Source organism: Taudactylus pleione, unplaced genomic scaffold, assembly GCF_031769625.1.
Source record: "Taudactylus pleione unplaced genomic scaffold, aTauple2 ptg000485l, whole genome shotgun sequence".
Classification (NCBI taxonomy): domain Eukaryota; kingdom Metazoa; phylum Chordata; class Amphibia; order Anura; family Myobatrachidae; genus Taudactylus; species Taudactylus pleione.
The window spans coordinates 5,850,091-5,871,624 of NW_028284887.1; the positions used below are offsets into that span (position 1 = coordinate 5,850,091).

The window sequence follows — 21,534 nt, forward strand, 5'->3', positions numbered from 1 at the left end:
TACTTTGTTGATGCACGTGCGGCTACTGCGCACACAATTCACAAACACAGAAAATAATTTTTTTTTTGGTTTGGACTGGAGTGTACTTTCGGGGGTTACAGCACCCTTAACGGTCAAGCCAGCCGGCCCTTTACTTATGACACAGGCGCACGCTTGGCACTACTTTGTTGATGCACGTGCGGCTACTGCGCACACAATTCACAAACACAGAAAATAATTTTTTTTTTGGTTTGGACTGGAGTGTACTTTCGGGGGTTACAGCACCCTTAACGGTCAAGCCAGCCGGCCCTTTACTTATGACACAGGCGCACGCTTGGCACTACTTTGTTGATGCACGTGCGGCTACTGCGCACACAATTCACAAACACAGAAAATATATTATTTTTTTAGCACTTGGGGGGAGCACCCCTGATGGACAGAGCACCCCCTGGACAACACTACAGCACCCCTTTAGGACTGGGAAACTGCACAGGACTTTGGAGTGGACACAGCCCCTATGGAGAACTGACTGCACAACACAGTCCAGCCAGCCCCTATGGACTTTGAAGTAGTGGACACAGCCCCTATTAACAACAGCAGCACAGCACAACACAGCCAGCCCCTATGGACTTTGAAGTAGTGGACAACAGCAGCACTACACTACACTACACTACACAGCACTAACTCCCACCCTCCCTCTTCACTGTCCACAGCCGAGTGAGAAAATGGCGCCGACGCGGGTACCTTATATAGGATCCAAAACCCGCGAGACTCGGAAGGCGGGATGATGACGTTTTGCCTCGATGTCAGATCCGAGTCAGGCGGGAAAAGTCGAGCCTGACTCGGATCGGACTCGGATCGGGGGGGCTCGGGGGGGTTCGGATTTCAGAAATCCGAACCCGCTCACCCCTACTTCTAACTATCATTTTATGTATTCATATTGTGCTAGATAAATGATAGCTAGAAGCTGATTGGTTGCTATTGTAAACTTCTCCACTATCTTTCACAAAGGTTTAATAGATCTCCCCTTCAGTGAGTTGCCCTACCCTTGCCCCCTGATCTCATTATACCTAGTCTGTTGTTTTATTGCTGGTTATTGTTTCTAAGATATGTCGTTTTACAATGTATTGTACTTATAAAAAGGAAGAAAGCTGGATAGGCCTGAGAATAAGCGATACAGTTTGCAGTTGTAGAATACTCATAGTGGGCCTGATTCAGATTTGTATACAATGCCGATATTTACATAGTTGAGCGATTATCAACAAGCTGCGAATGCATCATGGTCGTATTGCGCATGCCCCACACAATGCTGCTCGCAGTGAGAATTTCTTTGCAAAGTTATACACGACCATTTGGGGGCAGTTTTGGGGAGTGGTGGCAGAAATGCAGATGTGATGAGACCGTTTTTAAAACATAATAAATATATAAATAGTAATTGTATTAAATATATGTATTAAATATTCAATTATAAAAATGAAAAAAGGGGGGCTTGGGTGAGGACTAGGTGTAATAGTAACTACTCCTTTTAGCAGTGCAAAGCATGGGGTTGTTAAGGGGCTGCTGATAAAACAATTCTTACTACTACAGTACTTACCTATAGGTACAAGTTGATAGATGATTTATTATAGTATAGCAGCTGTCATACTCTGGACAAGTCTTCAGATGTACCCTCTAGCTTCTTGCGCTTGTTTTTTAAATCTGTTTCTGAATTTAAATTGCTGATTTCATGTACTGTACATTCATTCACATGCACTTGTACAACTTGGAACTGCCTTTTTCGAGTACTAGTTAGAAATATTAATTATATAAAACAAAAGGTTCTAGTACTGGGTACCATTGGGTATGGTAAATAAAGAAAATCAGGGGGGAGAGAGAGAGAGAGTTTTCCAGCTCACTAGACGTTGCATAATGTATATGCCTACTGAACGGAATCTGTATGATTTACTGCTGGTTGGCATCCCGACAGCGGCTGCCGACATGGGTGAAAATACCGATCGTCCCCAGGTAAGTATTCACTAACCTAACCTCCCCCCCTAACCCTAACCCTCCTTAGGGGTGCCTAACTCTAAGCTTCCCCCCAGGGCCTAACCCTAATCCCCCCTCTAAGTGCCTAAACCTAACCCCCCTTCCCCGCCGCCTAAACCTAAGTCCCCCTGGGGGTGCCTAACCCTAAGTCCCCCCCAGGGGTGCCTAACCATAACCCTCCCTCCCCCTAGCCTAACCCTAATCTCCCGAGGGGGTGCTTTACACTAAGTCCCCCCCGGGAGCCTTAAACCTAACCCTCCCCCCCACGGCTGTCCGCTTGCGGCGCCCGGCATCCCTTCGATCGGGATGCCGGGCGCCAATCTCCTGGTGTCGGAAAAATGACAGGCGTCTAGATTTAGATGCCTGTCATTTAACCCTCGCCGGGATAAAGCAGTCGGGAAGCCGGCTGTCGGGATTAAGTCTGCCGGCTTCCTGATGCATACCTACTGAAAATAACCATACCAGGATCATCACAATTTGATTCATTTTACTTTTGTTTTTCATTAAGTATAATTTGTTCTTATGTGAAGACATTAAATCAAGACTTTCAAATACCAATACTACTAGCACCTGTACTGCTATTGATATTATTTATAGTTAACATATTTTTTCTTATCATTTCAGAGACTGTATCACTCTTTGGAAGCTACCCCAAATGATGGCGCAGACGTTTGCATACATTGCGCTGGAGTTACAAAGGAGATGTCATACATAGCTAGAACGTGGTCATGTTGCATCGGAACTTTGAAGGGACATACATTGAGGTGTCCAATATATATTTTCTAATCCATAGGTAATCAAACCAATTTTTAGTTGGGGGACCTTTCCCCTCCACTTTTTTACCCCCTTTTTTGTTTTCTTTTTTTATTTTCTAATTAGTTTTTTTTACAGAGGGCATGGCCAAACCTTTTTTTAGTCTACAGAAATTTCTAAGGCGGGCTCAGTTTTTCCTCTTCTTTCTCACCATTGCTTACTTAATGGCTGGAAGTCTGCTGCTTTTACAAAGGTCTTATTTGGTGATCCAACAAAACAACAGAGGAACTTCCAATATTCAGGGCTCTGCAATTGATAGTTTGATGCCTGATGATCGATATATGGACCATAGGATGTTTCAGTCCCCATACTGGAATCCAAAAGGAATGGGGGATGGAAATGTTCAAAGTAAAACTCTGACTAATGCCAGACATGCTTTGCTTGATCAGCCACTTTGGTTGATATCTCGGAACTCAGAGTTAAGGCAGCTGAGAAGAAGATGGTTTCATAATTTTGTGAATGACAGAGAAACTGGCCAAGGCACAATATCAAAATTACAGAAGCATACTATTGTAAATAAAGGTGGGTGTAATCATCTAGTTCATGTGATTCTACCCAGTGATTCCAAATGCAAGTGACTGTCAATTTACTGTATAATACATATCTTCATATCTCATTGTATGATCCGTGAGGAAGGTCTATATCTTGCAAATATATCTGTAAAACATATCAATGTACATATTTATGTTATTAATATTTAAGAAGGTAATGTCTCCCACAGTGCTGCCAAATACAGCAATACATACAGAACATAATATGACATAAATGTAGCATTTACACTAGTGCCGGTGCTAGGTGTCTTGGCACCCAGCGCCGTCCCGTGCTCTCCCTCCGCCCCTTACTTCACTGTGTCCTCCCCATGAGCTTAAAAATTATGGCAGCAGGTGGGAGGAGGGCAGGGATCTTTTACACCCAGAACCCGGCACCCTTTGGCGGCCGCACGCTCGGAACGTGCCTAGAGCCGGCCCTGATTTACACAGGACAATAGGAGCAAGAACCTACTCATAAGAGATTTTGCAATTCATATGGTTTCTATTATAGTATTATTGTAGAAGTAAGTACACTGGGGCATCCAGGTAGAGATGGCTGACTCAGGGGCAGTTGAAAATGTGGACTAGAAAAGGAGGAAAGATCAGGAGAAGTGTGGTAGGTTTGTGTGTCATCAGCGTAGAAGTGGCAATTAAGGCCAAAGGAGCATATGAATTCACAAAAAGCATGCCCAGGACAGAACTTTGGGGAACACTGACAGAAAGAGGAAGTGAAGGGGAGGAGAATATGGAAGATGTGGAAACACTTAAGAAGCATTCAGAAAAGTAGGAGGAGAACCAGGTGAGAACTGTATCTCAAAGACATAGTGAGTGAAGGGTTTTGAGGAGAAGAGGGTGGTTAAAAGGTCAAGGACAAATGTGAATGGAGAAGAGGCAGTTAAATTTAGCTGTGTGCTGGTCATTGTTTTTTTTTTTAATGTAAATTAATGATTTATGGGTTTGCTCAAGATGACGCCGGTCAGAATACTGACAGCGGCATCCAGACAGTCAAAACCTCAACAGAATTTGGTAAGTAACCCTAACCCTCCCTCTAACCCACCTATCTTAAAGCTTAACCCTCCCATCCCGCAGCCTAACTGTAACCCTACCCCCCTCTGCAAACAAACCCTCACTTTAGAGCCTAACCCCTAACCCTGAACCTAACCTCTAATACTCAGTGGTCGAAATTCTGTAGCTAACATTCATACTCCTGTCGGGATTTTAGCACTGGGTTTCTGGCCGCCGGCATCCTCACCGTTGAGATGCCAACTACATCCCGTTTCAAGAACATACACTCTTGCAGGTGTCCCCACTAAAATGCGTAAGCACAACCTCTTAATTTTCCTTTTTTAATATTCCCCAATATCTATTCAATACTTTACCATCACTGCTGTGGGTACATCTACTAAATTTAGGGTTTCAAAACAAAAACACGCCTAGTTTTTAGGGGAGTGCACCGGCCACTTTTCGTGTTTTATGTTTTGGTTTTGGATCTGGATCTTTCTTCGTGTTTTGGATCTGGATTGGTTTTGCCAAAACCACCCTTCCGTGTTTTGGGTTCTGGGTTTTGTATTTTGGATCTGTATTTTTTTTAAAAAAAGCATAAAAACAGCTAAAATCACAGAATTTGTAGGTTTTTCTGCTCATATGCTATTATTAACCTCAATAACCTTAATTTCCACTCATTTCCAGTCTATTCTGAACACCTCACACCTCACAATAGTGTTTTTATGTCCAAAAGGTTGCACCGAGGTAGCTGGATGACTATGCTAAGCGACACGAGTGGGCGGCACAAACACGTGACCCATCTAGGCGTTATACTGCAGTGGCAGACAGGATGGCAGTTTGAAAAACTAGGCCCCAAACTGTACATAATGCAAAGAAAAAAAAGAGGTGCAAGATGGAATTGTCCTTGGGCCCTCCCATCCACCCTTATGTTGTATAAACAGGACATGCACATTTTAACAAACCAATCATTTCAGCGCCAGGGTCTGCCACACAACTGTGGCTGAAATGATTGGTTCGTTTGGGCCCCCACAAAACAAGCTGGCAATTAATCTGTCCCTGCACAAACTGGCTCTACGGAGGCAAGATGTCATCCTCATCCTCCTCATCCACCGATTCCTCACCCTCTTCAGTGTGTACATCCTCATCCTCACAAAGTATTAACTCGTCCCCACTTGAATCCACCACCACAGGTCCCTCTGTACGTTCTGGAGGCTGGTCTCCCTGGAAGAGCTGATAATTCATTTTGATGAACATCATCTTCTCCACATTCTGTGGAAGCAACCTCCTATGCCGTTCGCTGACAAGGTTCCCGGCTGCACTAAACACTCTTTCGGAGTACACACTGGAGGGGGGGCAACTCAGGTAAAATAGAGCCAGTTTGTACAGGGGCCTCCAAATTGCCTCTTTTTCCTGCCAGTATAGGTATGGACTGTCTGACATGCCTACTTGGATGCTGTCACCGATGTAATCCTCCACCATTCTGTCAATGGTGACAGTATCATATGCAGTGACAGTAGACATGTCAGAATTGTTGCCAGGTCCTTCAGTCCGGACCAGATGTCCAAACTTGGTCCTGCCTGCCCTGCATCACCGCCAGCGGGTTGCTTAGGATACCTAAGTTTTTTCCTGGCAGCCCCAGTTGCGGGAGAAAATGAAGAAGGAGCTGTTGACGTGTCACGTTCTGCTTCAGCTGACAGTGTGTTCACCAGCAGGTCTTTGCACCTCTGCAGACTTGTGTCGGCCGGAAAGAGAGACACCACATAGGCTTTAAACCTAGGATCGAGCACGGTGGCCAAAATGTAGTGGTCTGATTTCAACAGATTGACCACCCTGGAATCCTGGCAAAGCGAATGAAGGGCTTCATCCACAAGTCCCACATGCCGAGCGGAATCGCTCCGTCTTAGCTCCTCCTTCACTTTCTCCAGCTGCTTCTGCAAAAGCCTGATGAGGGGAATGACCTGACTCAAGCTGGCAGTGTCTGTACTGACTTCACGTGTGGCAAGTTCGAAGGGCTGGAGAACCTTGCACAACACGGAAATCATTCTCCACTGCGCATGAGTCAGGTGCATACCCCCTCCTTTGCCTATGTCATAGGTGGATGTATAGGCTTGAATGGCCTTTTGCTGCTCCTCCATCCTCTGAAGCATATAGAGGGTTGAGTTCCACCGTGTCACAACCTCTTGCTTCAGGTGATGGCGGGGCAGGTTCAAGAGTGTTTGCTGGCGCTCCAGTCTTCGGCACGTAGTCACTGAATGGCGAAAGTGGTCAGAAATTTTTTGGGCCACCCAAAGCGTCTCCTGCACGCCCCTGTCGCTTTTCAGAAAATTCTGCAGCACCAAGTTTATTGTGTGAGCAAAACATGGGACGTGCTGGAATTTGCCCAGATGTAATGCCAGCACAATATTGGTGGCGTTGTCAGATATCACAAATCCCCAGGAGAGTCTAAGTGGGGTAAGACACTGGGCGATGATTTCCCTCAGTTTCTCTAAGAGGTTGTCGGTGGTGTGCCTCTTACTGAAACCGGTGATACACAGCGTAGCCTGCCTTGGAACGAGCTGGCGTTTCTGAGATGCTGCGACTGGTGACGCTGCTGCTGTTGCTGCGTAAGGTGATACATCTACCCAGTGGGCTGTCACAGTCATATAGTCCTTAGTCTGCCCTGTTCCACTTGTCCACATGTCCGTGGTTAAGTGGACATTGGGTACAACGGCATTTTTCAGGACACTGAGGACACTTTTTCTGACGTTTCTGTACAGTCTCGGTATCGCCTGCCTAGTGAAGTGGAATCTAGACGGGATTTGGAACCGGGGACACACTACCTCCATCAATTGTCTAAATCCCACTGCACTAATGGCGGATACCGGACGCACGTCTAACACCAACATAGCAGTCAAGGCCTCAGTTATACGTTTTGCTTCAGGACGACTGCTGTCATACTTCATCCTCCTCGCTAAGGACTGTTGGAGGGTCAATTGTTTAGTAATGAGAGGAAGTAGTGGTGTTCCTACTTCCTCTCTGGGATGAAAAACGACTCCCAGCAGCAGCAACAGCAGCAGCGGCAGCAGGAGGCGTAGCAATGCAGGATCCTCCGGAGGAATCCCGGATAGGAGAGTCAGTCATGCCAGTGACATGGCCTGCAGGACTACTTCCGATCATGACTAAGGAGGAAATTGACGAGGAGGGAGTTGACGGTGTGGTTTGCAGGCACTTGGATACAACAGGACAACGGGATTTAGGTGTCCCTGGACTGCTTACGGTCTTAGCCAAAGTTTCTGAACTTGACAGTAACTTATTATGAACGCGCTGCAGGTGCCGTATAAGGGAGGATGTTCCTAGGTGGTTAACGTCCCTACCCCTACTTATTCCACCTTTACATAAGGTACATATGGCAAGACAGTTGTTGTCCGGATTTGGATAGAAATATTGCCAGACCAAAGAGGTGGAATGTTTGGTCTTCTGCCCAGGCATGACCGTGATGGGCTTTTTCATCCCACGGACAACAACTGTCTCCCCCGGAGCCTGATTTAAACAAACCACATCACCATCAGAATCCTCCTCGCCAACTTCCTCCTCAGCGCCAGCTACACCAGTATCCTCATCCTGTTGTACTTCAACAGTGACATCTTCAATTTGCATATCAGCAAGTGGACTGTGGGTGCTCCTTTCAGCACTTGCAGGGGGCGTGCAAATGGTGGAAAGAGCCACCTCTTCCCGTCCAGTGCTGGGAAGGTCAGGCATCGCAACCGCCACCACACTTGGACTCTCCTTGGGGATTTGTGATATCTTCTTAGAACGCACAGTTCTTCGCTGTGCTTTTGCCAGCTTAACTCGTTTGATTTTTTTAGTGGGAGGAGGGCTTCCATCGTCATGTGAAGCTGAACCACTAGTCATTAACATAGGGAAAGACCTTAGCCGTTCCTTGCCACTCCATGTCATAAATGGCATATTGGCAAGTTTTCGTTTCTCTTCAGATGATTTAAATGTTTTTTTTAAGATAATTTTCCTGAACTTTGTCATTTGGGATTGTATGTGGCTTCTACTATGACATTGGGCATCGGCCTTGGCAGACGACGTTGATGGCATGTTATCGTCTATGTCATGACTAGTGGCAGCAGCTTCAGCACTAAGAGGAAGTGGTTCTTGATCTTTCTCTATTTTATTTTTATCGGAGAAAGTTTGGTCCTCCATTTATGTTATATCGATTTGATATATACGTGCGGCTAAGGCGCACACAAACACAGAAAATATTTTTTTATTTTTGCTGGAGAGTAGTGCACTTTGTGGGTTACACCACCCTTTAAGAAATGAGCCAGCCGGCTCTTTACTTATGGGACACAGGCGCAGGCTTGGCGCTGCTCCTTTGTTGATGCACGTGAGGCTACTGCGCACACAATTCACAAACACAGAAAAAATATTTTTTTATTTGGTTTGTAGTGTACTTTGGGGGTTACAGCACCCTTTAACGGTCAAGCCAGCCGGCCCTTTACTTATGACACAGGCGCACGCTTGGCACTACTTTGTTGATGCACGTGCGGCTACTGCGCACACAATTCACAAACACAGAAAATATTTTTTTTTTTGGTTTGGACTGGAGTCTACTTTGGGGGTTACAGCACCCTTTAACGGTCAAGCCAGCCAGCCCTTTACTTATGACACAGGCGCACGCTCGGCACAACTTTGTTGATGCACGTGCGGCTACTGCGCACACAATTCACAAACACAGAAAATATATATTTTTTGGTTTGGACTGGAGTCTACTTTGGGGGTTACAGCACCCTTTAACGGTCAAGCCAGCCAGCCCTTTACTTATGACACAGGCGCACGCTTGGCACAACTTTGTTGATGCACGTGCGGCTACTGCGCACACAATTCACAAACACAGAAAAAATATTTTTTTATTTGGTTTGTAGTGTACTTTGGGGGTTACAGCACCCTTTAACGGTCAAGCCAGCCGGCCCTTTACTTATGACACAGGCGCACGCTTGGCACTACTTTGTTGATGCACGTGCGGCTACTGCGCACACAATTCACAAACACAGAAAATATTTTTTTTTTTGGTTTGGACTGGAGTCTACTTTGGGGGTTACAGCACCCTTTAACGGTCAAGCCAGCCAGCCCTTTACTTATGACACAGGCGCACGCTTGGCACAACTTTGTTGATGCACGTGCGGCTACTGCGCACACAATTCACAAACACAGAAAATATATATTTTTTTGGTTTGGACTGGAGTCTACTTTGGGGGTTACAGCACCCTTTAACGGTCAAGCCAGCCAGCCCTTTACTTATGACACAGGCGCACGCTTGGCACAACTTTGTTGATGCACGTGCGGCTACTGCGCACACAATTCACAAACACAGAAAAAATATTTTGTTATTTGGTTTGGAGTGTACTTTGGAGGTTACAGTACCCTTTAACGGTCAAACCAGCCGGCCCTTTACTTATGACACAGGCGCACGCTTGGCACTACTTTGTTGATGCACGTGCGGCTACTGCGCACACAATTCACAAACACAGAAAATAATTTTTTTTTTGGTTTGGACTGGAGTGTACTTTGGGGGTTACAGCACCCTTTAACGGTCAAGCCAGCCGGCCCTTTACTTATGACACAGGCGCACGCTCGGCACTACTTTGTTGATGCATGTGCGGCTACTGCGCACACAATTCACAAACACAGAAAATATATTTTTTTTTTGTTTGGACTGGAGTGTACTTTGGGGGTTACAGCACCCTTTAACGGTCAAGCCAGCCGGCCCTTTACTTATGACACATGTGCACGCTTGGCACTACTTTGTTGATGCACGTGCGGCTACTGCGCACACAATTCACAAACTCAGAAAAAATATTTTGTTATTTGGTTTGGAGTGTACTTTGGGGGTTACAGCACCCTTTAACGGTCAAGCCAGCCGACCCTTTACTTATGACACAGGCGCACGCTCGGCACTACTTTGTTGATGCATTTGCGGCTACTGCGCACACAATTCACAAACACAGAAAATATATTTTTTTTTTGTTTGGACTGGAGTGTACTTTGGGGGTTACAGCACCCTTTAACGGTCAAGCCAGCCGGCCCTTTACTTATGACACAGGCGCACGCTTGGCACTACTTTGTTGATGCACGTGCGGCTACTGCGCACACAATTCACAAACACAGAAAATAATTTTTTTTTTGGTTTGGACTGGAGTGTACTTTGGGGGTTACAGCACCCTTTAACGGTCAAGCCAGCCGGCCCTTTACTTATGACACAGGCGCACGCTTGGCACTACTTTGTTGATGCACGTGCGGCTACTGCGCACACAATTCACAAACACAGAAAATAATTTTTTTTTTGGTTTGGACTGGAGTGTACTTTGGGGGTTACAGCACCCTTTAACGGTCAAGCCAGCCGGCCCTTTACTTATGACACAAGCGCACGCTTGGCACTACTTTGTTGATGCACGTGCGGCTACTGCGCACACAATTCACAAACACACAAAAAATATTATTTTTTTAGCACTTGGGGGGAGCACCCCTGATGGACAGAGCACCCCCTGGACAACACTACAGCACCCCTTTAGGACTGGGACACTGCACAGGACTTTGGAGTGGACACAGCCCCTATGGAGAACTGACTGCACAACACAGTCCAGCCAGCCCCTATGGACTTTGAGAAGTAGTGGACACAGCCCCTATTAACATCAGCAGCACAGCACAACACAGCCAGCCCCTATGGACTTTGAAGTAGTGGACAACAGCAGCACAGCGCAGCACAGCACAGCACAACACTACTCTGCACTACACTACACTACACAGCCCAGCCAGCCCTAACTCCCACCCTCCCTCTTCACTGTCCACAGCCGAGTGAGAAAATGGCGCCGACGCGGGTACCTTATATAGGATCCAAAACCCGCGAGACCCGGAAGGCGGGATGATGACGTTTTGCCTCGATTTCAGATCCGAGTCAGGCGGGAAAAGTCGAGCCTGACTCGAATCTGACTCAGATCGGAGGGCTCGGGGGGGTTCGGATTTCAGAAATCCGAACCCGCTCACCCCTACTAGTTTTACATCTAATATTATTGGCATGTGGGTAAAACCGGTGACAAATGGCAGCATTCCCTGGATTTTTTTTTTTTGTAGTCAATGTTGAAATTGCAGATAACACATTATTGTTTTTGAAACAAATCTTGAATGCAGATCATGCGTGCCATAGAGAGAACACAGATATTTTCCATATTGCATATCTGCCCCCAGTGACCTCTGACCACTTGCCCTCTCCCTTTTACTTACTGTGTTTGAATGCACGAGTGCAATATTCACATTCTAGGTAATCATTCCACCATAACACTTACTCCCGTCACCGTACAACCAACGCCTCATTTCTCTCTATTGTGTAAGCATGCTGTCCCCCAGTCATGTCTCTCCGCACACTGCCACTTCTCTTTATTCACCTTGGAGGGAAGATGTATATTATGGATGAACAGATATATGTCCAGAATATCTTTCCATATAAGTCTAAGAAGGGTGAGTGTATCTGGTAATGTAGCTACGCTTCCTTACTCTCATGAGGCAATTATGTCAATTATGGAGCCATAAAACACTGCTGGAATATCTTGGTGATGCGCCCGCTCCCTTGCTGCTCCCTCATTGCTCCACAAATCAGCAGTCACCCACATTTCGTTCAGCTATGTGTGGTCTACAACTCTCTTACTGGGTCCCTTTAGCTTATTTTGCAGGGTCTGCTACTTTCTGCTCTTCATGCTACTGTCTAGAGATGAGATTCACAAACCGATGGTTACCAACCATCGATATTCCCAAATCAATGAAAGTATTTGATGGCTGCTAGCCATCAGAATCAGCTTGCTGATGCCCATCCGATGGCTAGCTGCTTCTGTGCAACTGCAGACATCAGGAAGTGCTGTCTGCAGCTCAGCTAATATGCATGCACGCAAAGCATACTTGCCTACCTTTTTTTTCTCCTCCCTGGGAGAAGCCCAGGGAGGAGAAGCAGGTGGGTTGCAACGGGGGCGGGGCCTGATGGTTCCCGTCATTAAGTCCCACCCCCTTCACGGTAAATTGCTGCGATTGGTGCAAATTTAAATAGGGGTGGGGCTAATTGACGTGATTCATGAAGAATCATGTCATTGTGCCCCGCCCCCTACACAGGGCCCCACGATCGCCGCAGAAATTCTCCCCATTCTGCCCACTTCTATAGGAAGTGAATTGCCTACCCTTCCGGGGGTGTTACCCGAAAAATCGAGAGCCTCCTGCAAATTCCCGGAGGGTAGGCATGTATGGCACAAAGCTCTGAATGTTTCGACGTATGCGCACAGTAAAACCATCAATAGTTATACCATGGTTGCGCTGGATTTTATGTCGGAAGCCCAGAAATCATTTGATGATGTCCATCTTTAATCCTTTCTCAGCAACCACTGACTCCTCCTGCTCACTCTTATTTACCACAGGTGCTGTTGGGAGATGTAGTTTCATCTGCTACTTTGGTGAACTAAATCCCCATTGCCTAATTGATTACATAATACCCAAGGGGATTGTTCCTGGCTATCTCAGCAGTGACCCCAAGTTCTAGGGGTATATTTACTAAAGTGAGAATTTGTAGAAGTGGAGATGTTGCCCATAGCAACCAATCAGATTCTACTTAACATTTAACCAGCACCTTCTAGAAAATAATAGCTAAAATCTGATTGGTTGCTATGGGCAACATCTCCACTTCTATAAACTTTCACTTTAAAACCTGGACATTACAGTCCAGGTTTTAAGGATATCCATGCTTGAGCACAGGTGACATAATTAGTACCTCAGTCAATGTGATTTAAACCTGGACTCAAGCATGGATAGCCTTAAAACCTGGACTGTAATGGCGGAGTTTGGAAAATCTGGCCTAATGTTTGATCAGGCGCTGGGCATATTGTGCTCTTTATTGGGCATACTGTATGCTTATCAGTCTTCCTATACAACAATCCTGTCATCATTTATCAATGTAATGAAGTGCAGAAATATTTTTCAATTTCATTACAGGAGAATGAAATATTCTATTTTTGTTTGATATGCAAAGTCACAGTTTCTGTGTGAAGCACTGAGTATAATAGAAAAACAGGGTAGAAAACTGTTATCAGTTTATATCAATTTAAACACCATTTATTTTTAAAGCAGCATTGCTATGGTCCATTTGATATATTTGTTAAAATGACATTTATGCAATATTCGGTTTGCTACAGTAATGTTTTAATGCTCTACTGGGTATATTGTTAGATACATTTATCTTCTACTAGAGTAATTGTTTTTTTTTGTTGTTTTTTTTTTGCCACGCAGGATTTTTGTAGACGTTCTATCAAATATATTGTGATGCCCACTTTCTTTTGCTAAATCTCATAAAGCTAAATTTTGATGAGTGTTTTCCCAAGGCTTTTCTGTATCTGGATTACATATAAGGGAAAAACATGCAAGGTTTGAGTTGAAATATAGTGGTGCTGACACTCCATTCAGTTGACTCTAGGGGGTATATTTACTAAAGTGAGTTTTTAGAAGTGGAGATGTTGCCCATAGCAACCTATCAGATTCTAGCTATTATCTTCAGGTGCTAGTTAAATGTTAAGTAGAATATGATTGGTTGCTGTGGGCAACATCTCCACTTCTAAAAACTCTCACTTTAGTAAATATATCCCTAGGTGTGACTGACAATTAGTTGGCTTGTCACCCCTTACATTTACAGCTATTACATTTCCTTTGAAGACAGTATGTACTAAGCTCAGGCTTGCCTACCCTCCAGATTTGGCCATGAGCCTCCCGAATATCGGGTGCCACTCCCGGTCCCCCGGAAAGGCTGGCAAGCCTTCCTTCCGACCCCTCCACAGTCAATGATAGAAACCCCTGCAGTGGCGGGGGGGGGGGGGTCTCGCGATTCAGCATTGCGAAGAGGGGGTGGGGCCACAATGACACAATTGTGCGGCCCTGTCCCCAATACGTTATCACCGCCCGGCCACGCCGCCCGCTGTATGCAGGCATTCCCGGAAGGAGGGAGCTGAATGTTGGCAAGTATTACTAAGCTTTAGAAAGAGGGAGTGCGACTGTCATAATTACTTTGCATGAGTTATTACTTTGTGAGTATTAAGAGGCCAACCTTAGTAGCAAGGGTATGCAGTCAGAATGTCTCTCTTCACAATGTCGATAACAGATTTGGGTTAGCAGTGCCGTAACTAGGGTGGCACAGGGCACCGCAGTGCAGTGGGCGTTGTTTTGGCCTGTCAATTTTCCTGTTTATTATAATCCTTACTTGGCCCTTTTTCGGGTGCATTATCTAATGTGCCTATTTGAAAAATGAGGAGGGGACACCAATGTTTTTTCTGGCACAGGACACCAAAAGTCTAATTACGGCTCTGAGGGTTACTGTTAGGGTTAGGCTTAGCATTAAGGTTATGGTTAGTGACAAAATTACAGGTTAGGGTGAGTGACAAAATTACAGGAATGTCAACAATATTGACATAACATCAGCGTCAACATGCTGAACATGAACATGTCAACATAATGACCATGTCAATATAGTGAATGTCGATATTATTAATGATGAACAAATATGCCACACTTGTACTGTATAATCTGTGTGCACTTGATTCTGTATATAAAGCACAACGGAACTTGGAATGAAAAAAGCTGCGGCCGTTGCTTAGTAGCACTTCGTTTACAGATTATGGGGCACAAACATATACAGTATACAAGTGTCACATATCAAATTAATCAGTACAGTCTGCTGGTGCTTCTTTAGATGATTTTTGGTGAAAAAGACTCAAAATTGACGCCCGCCGCTAGCAGAGTTGCACAGGACCTGGCGCCCCCCAAGAGGGGCTTATTTACCACAACTACAGCAAAGATATATAAGGACACATCTTACTAGTTTCCACAAAGATTTTAAAAAAATTGAATCCCACACTCTAAATAGGAATTTCTTCTGCATTACTTTAGGGGGTGATTCAGAGTTTTACACGGATCCTATCATTACTGCGTCTTTTGATGCAGCAGTAATATGAAAATATGGTAATGTCGCAGGAGGCATCTGATGAAAATCTGAGTCCTGTGAATTACAGTATGGTCGCAGCCACCTGCCATCTGACTAAGAATGGCCTCAGAAACTCCTCTGCCGGCACCAGGAGAGCTGGCCTCGGCTCACCTTTAAAACAAGGGGGACACTGCTCCATTTTGTAAAACAGACCCAGTGGCGGCCCCTTCCCGCTCCCAAATTGCCACAGCATGTCAATCAGGCTGTGACTTAGGCGGCACTGCGTGCGACATATGCGCAGTCCTCCCAACTTCGTAGTTTTATGCAAACTGTGTACAACTATGTGTACAACAATGAATCAGGTCATTAGTGTTAGGGTATAACGTAATTTCCCTTATATAGTTCAAGGACAACATCATTGGTTTTAATTACTTATGTGTATGTCATAATTTTTTGTCAGAAATATGGACTCACACTACCAGCAGGGGTGTGGAGTTTAATGTACTTATGGTGTTCAACAGAAAACCCTGCAAGGAGGTTTGAGCTTCACTGCGCCCAGCATGCAATTCGTGGTCCCCTGTGTTGACTCCTAGCATGATAGATTAAAAAGCAGTCTGTGTGCCATTTCTGGTAATGGACATGACAAAATAATGGTTAGGTCAGAAGACTGAGTTATAAACGTATAGCAGAGTACTAGGACTGTGTTTGATGCAAAGGAAGGTCAGGACCAAGCCAGGTCATACACAGTGGTCAATAATAACTGAGCTGGAGACTAAGCGGTACAATTAATAAAGCTTCTAAAAATGAAAAGCAACCAATCAGATTCTGTCTATACTATCTCTATTGCATCCCAGAATGTGATTGGTTGCTTTAGTAAATATACCCCTTGGTGTGTGAAGCCTAATTGTCACACCTGAGGTTTGGATTTGGGAGTCGTGGATTAAACTGGGTGGCTTGAGCCAGGATTTCCTCATTGTATGATGAGAACAGTTATATGAACTGTATAGGATGATGGGCCCGAAGGTGAGGACAGTAAAGTAAATGTCTTTACTGAACAGCAGGTTGGAATGGGAACTGGATATATGTTACTGAAGAGATGGACAGAATCGGATTAGGACTGATGATGCTGGATTAAAAGCTGGATCGGTTTAAGACCGATATTGATGAATTGAAGAACTTGATCAGTTTGAGACCGATGTTGATGAATTGAAGAACTTGATTGGTTTGAGACCAATGTTGATGAGTTGAAGAACCTGATCAGTTTGAGACGGATGTTGATGAATTGAAGAAATTGATCGATTTGAGGGTACGATTCAGACCTGTTAGCATGCCCACTATGTCTTGGCGTGTGATCACAGTTTGTATCAAGATGCCCACTTTCCCTTAGTAATACATGTCATCTCCAGGAAATTTATTCAACAATCGGTAACATCGAGTAACATCAGACCCATACGTAGCACTTGTGGCTGACCATACCCTACCGCAAGCACTGTGAGTGCTTCAGTGTGTAATTCAGCCATGTGACGTGTATTATGACGCTGCATCTTAATTATGCATGCCCCTGAAAATGGCGTTAAGACACACAGACACGACTGCGTTTGCCCCACACCACCCCTGTTACCATCGACCAACCCCTGCCACCACCCACAAATGTCTAGTACTGTCACTCATTCTAGCGAGGCGCCTATGTACAAGGTGCAAACACTTCCCGATCGCATAGACTAGTTCACGCACACGCACTGTGATTTATACGCATGCGCACATTGCAAACATCAGCAGCCTAACAAGCGGGTCTGAATCGGGCATTGAGACCGATATTGATGAATTGAAGAACTTGATTGGTTTGAGACCGATGTCTGAGGATAGGGAAAGGAACCAGTATTTGGAGATATCGGATAGATCTGATGTTTAGAGATATCAGATGGGGCCGATGTTTGCAGATAGAAACAAATGTCTGTGGTAAAACCAGATTGGAGTATTAGATGGAATGGAGACTTGTAACCAGACTGGAGTGTTAAATGTAATGGAGACTTGTAACCAGACTTGGAACTGGAGTCACATGGATTGGAACCATTCAGATACAGAGTACCTATTAGCTCAGCACAGAGCTGTAACTTCACCAGAAGCTACATTGTACTGCAACAGTGGCTATACAGGAAATTGAATTTATAGGGGAGGATCTCCAGGGATTGGATGCTGCGGTCAGCTGGTCTTTTGGAGCAGTGCTCCCAGTGGAGGAAGAGCATCAGGTGAAAAAGTCCAACATAGATGCGCCCATACTGTGGAGGGAACTTTGGCATGCAGCTTGTGTGCCATCATGCTTGGAAGACCCAATATGAGCAAGGGGCTGCGGAGAGCCATCTCCATGCTCAGTGACAGGACACTGAGCAGACATGGCAGTAGCAGCACAGAGAGTCCTCAGCACCAGCCGGGAGCGATGTGCAGCATGAGCAGACCTCTGTGCTATCCGTGCAGACCTCTGTGCGAGTGTACCTCAGCGCTAGCCTGGATAAACACTGGAGAGGTAAGAAAGTGGTTTTTAAGGGCCAGAGCATGACACTAATAGTCTGGAAGAGTGTAGCAGCCAGAGGGGGCATTAAATAGAGAAACTACTGTAGTTTGAATTCCACACTGCACACCCTTCACGTGACTTCAGCCGTCACCTGACTGCTAGCATAATTCTAAGTGATGCGTGCCCATCCCTATAGGTACATCATAATTGTTCTTAAGTTAAGTATGAGTTTTTAAATCTTTCTTCTATTATATTAACTAGCTGGAGTACCTGGCATTGCCCGGATTTAAATCTTCAAATTATTAAGTTTTATTATGTGATGTCGTCTCCAACTTGTGAAGTCTCTCCAAATTTGTAATACAGGTAGGGCTTGATTTAAAGTTGGGCGACAATGCAGCCACGAATGCGTCTTTATGGTAATGTATCAGATGATGGGATTCGTACAGAGATGCCCGACTGCAAATCCCAAACTTTGCGCAATAAGTTGCACCATTGGCACCATCGAATGCACATCGGTCGCACCATCGGGCATTAGCGCAGTCCCATGTTTGCTCAGACTGTCCATTGGAACATGGCCGCTGGTGCCAGTGCAACTGCGAAAAAAGACGCAGTCACTGGCCGTGACAGGCCTGTAACACGCCTGGGTCTGGCTAGCCATCCCACTGTTATCACCCAGGAATGTCCACTGAAATTGTCCCTCTCCACGTTCGGATTCGTTCTTCATCTCCCGGTGGTAACCGTCAAGACTTATGCGCAGTGCAACTCAGATGCATGCGCAAACTGAAAACATCAGACGCTCGCAACCAAATTAACACTGTGTCCTCCCTTGAATCAGGCCCTTAGTCCTATTGTCTCTCTGTGGTTGAGATGCATCAAAAACTGGAGTGGAGAAGTTGCCCATAGCAACTAATCAGCTTCTAGCTATCACTTATCAAGCACCTTCTTAAAAATAATAGTTACAAGCTATGGCCAACTTCTTAATTTTTCCTCTTTAGGTTTGATACATCTTTCCCTATGTAACACACAACAATTTTTAAAACATGAATCCCATATACCGTACTGTACAATGTCAATGTTACTTCACACTGTGCTTTATTGAAGTACTATAGATTTGTAGGTTATTTTTTTTTTTCACTTTAGAAATTGTTCTTATTTTTATGGTCTTATCCTTGATAAAGCTTTTGTGAGCTATTTATAATAGCAATTTACAATTTTTATTTTTGTTATATTTCTGTTGGCAGTAGATACTTCTGTTACGCCAAAAAAAAATTTTTTATTGGCAGTGCCACTCATTGTGTATTGCACAATTTGTAGCCATAAGTGGTGTCTCTGCTCACACTGCAAAACATTTTTTTTAATTCAATACTATCAAGGGACAGATTTAGTTAGCATACAAAAATTGGCAAGTCTGGGGTGAGATGGAGCCACAAGGAGGGCGAGTAATGGTGTCGTTGCCAGCGTTTCTACGCCATTGCAATGGCAACTAGCCACCTTCACAGCTAATAGCATTATGCCCTATGCATGCTTACATTTTTCTCTTTTATTTATAAATAGCGTCAGTGTCTAAAGGCAAATTGTGACAAGCCTGTTCTTATGTTAACAAATTGCATCATCTCCAAAGTGCTAACTGTATAGTGTGCACATTGCATCATCTCCAGAGTGTAAACTGTATAGTTTATACATTGCATCATCTCCAGAGTGCAAACTGTACTGTGTACAGTACTGTATATTGTACACATTGCATCATCTCCAGAGTGCAAACTGTATAGTGTACACACAGTAGCGGCTCCAGGCACGGGCAAGCCGGTCCGTCGCCCGGAGCGCTACTGTTTCCAGAGGGCGCAGGAAATGCCCACCTCCCTCCCAGTGCTATAGTCTATATTTAATCTCAGGGGGAGGGAGCGGAGGAGGGAAGGGGTGGCAACACAGGACGGCGCTGGGCGCAGCGCAGCCTAGCGCCGGCCCTGTGTACACAACATCATCGCATCATCTCCAGAGTGCAAGCTGTAATGTGTACACATTGCATCATCTTCAGAGTGCAAGCTGTAATGTGTACACATTGCATCATCTTCAGAGTGCAAGCTGTAATGTGTACACATTGCATCATCTTCAGAGTGCAAACTGTATAGTGTACACATTGCATCTTCTCCAGAGTGCAAACTGTATAGTGTACACACAGTAGCGGCTCCAGGCACGGGCAAGCCGGTCCGTCGCCCGGAGCGCTACTGTTTCCGGAGGGCACAGGAAACGCCCACCTCCCTCCCAGTGCTATAGTCTATATTTAATCTCAGGGGGAGGGAGCGGAGGAGGGAAGGGGTGGCAACACAGGACGGCGCTGGGCGCAGCGCAGCCTAGCGCCGGCCCTGTGTACACAACATCATCGCATCATCTCCAGAGTGCAAGCTGTAATGTGTACACATTGCATCATCTTCAGAGTGCAATCTATAGTGTACGCATTGCATCATCTGTAGAGTGCAAACTGTATAGTGTGCACATTGCATCATCTCCAGAGTGCAAACTGTATAGTGTACACATTGCATCTTCTCCAGAGTGCAAACTGTATAGTGTACACATTGCATCATCTCCAGAGTGCAAACTGTATAATGTACATATTGCATCATCTCCAGAGTGCAAACTGTATAACGTACATATTGCATCATCTCCAGAGTGCAAACTGTATAATGTACATATTGCATCATCTCCAGAGTGCGAATTGTATAGTGTACACACAAAAACATTGTCTTAAGTCACCGTATAATGTATAAGAGCGTTGTGCTAAAAATGTAAACAATTGTGTAACAAAATATTATGTTTGCAATTTTAATATCTAGTTTACAGTTATTGCAGAATACTTATTCATTCTAAATCAGTGTAACTTATTGGGTTCTAACAGGAAATAAAAAGTTAAAATGTTGTTAATGTCACAGTCTTCTCCTGTAACAAATGTGGCATCATCAAAGGAGTGAAGCAGTTTACTGATGTGCCCTCCATTAGTTACCATTGCCTTGGGTGAAAACAAATACACATTTTGGATATACCATTACCCAGTCATTGATGATTTTTTATGAGGACTCTCATGCATAGCCAGGTTGCAACTTAGCCCTGTTGATAGATGACTCATGAGAAGATGTTGTAGAAAATGGTTATGTCTTTGAAACGTACGTTGAACATTTATTGTACAATAGAATATATAGAAATGCTCACAGACTGTTTTTATTTGCAGTAATAATATGTTTTCAATTTCTTGGTAAGTGACCAAAAAAGTTTGTATTGTTAGGTTAAACACATAGGAAAAAGAGGAGATGTGTGCTCTTGACTTTAGAAACACCCATTGACTGGTAAATGCCATATATTGACCATGACAATAGTCTTTAAAGAGCTCTATGCTGTTGTTCTATATTGGTAACAATATCACCATCATTGTACACTTGTAAGGTGCCGCAAAACTCCACAGTACTGGACAAATACACTATGGAAAATTACTTCCAATGAAATCCCAATCTGTTGTCTGGTTGTTTGTACACCTACTGTATAACACTAATGAGAAGGGGATGTGGTCAGTATCTCGACCACGGGTATTTCACTGTTCCGGCGTTGGCGTCCCAACTGCTGGAATTCCAAAGGTAAGTAGCGGGGTTGGGGGGAAAGTTATCATTAGAGTTAGGGGTTAGGCACTAGAGGGA

The 21,534-nt window shown here is 44.8% G+C and overlaps 1 protein-coding gene across 1 annotated transcript in view; it reads left to right on the forward strand.

Annotated features, from left to right (window-relative positions):
- WSCD1 (WSC domain sialate O sulfotransferase 1) overlaps positions 1-21,534 on the forward strand; it is a 189,214-nt gene that overhangs the window by 70,724 nt on the left and 96,956 nt on the right. The window contains exon 2 of the mRNA XM_088449456.1: positions 2,629-3,339. Coding sequence (XP_088305582.1) covers positions 2,901-3,339 — 439 coding nt within the window. The 5' untranslated portion in view covers positions 2,629-2,900. The remainder of the gene's footprint in view (positions 1-2,628; positions 3,340-21,534) is intronic.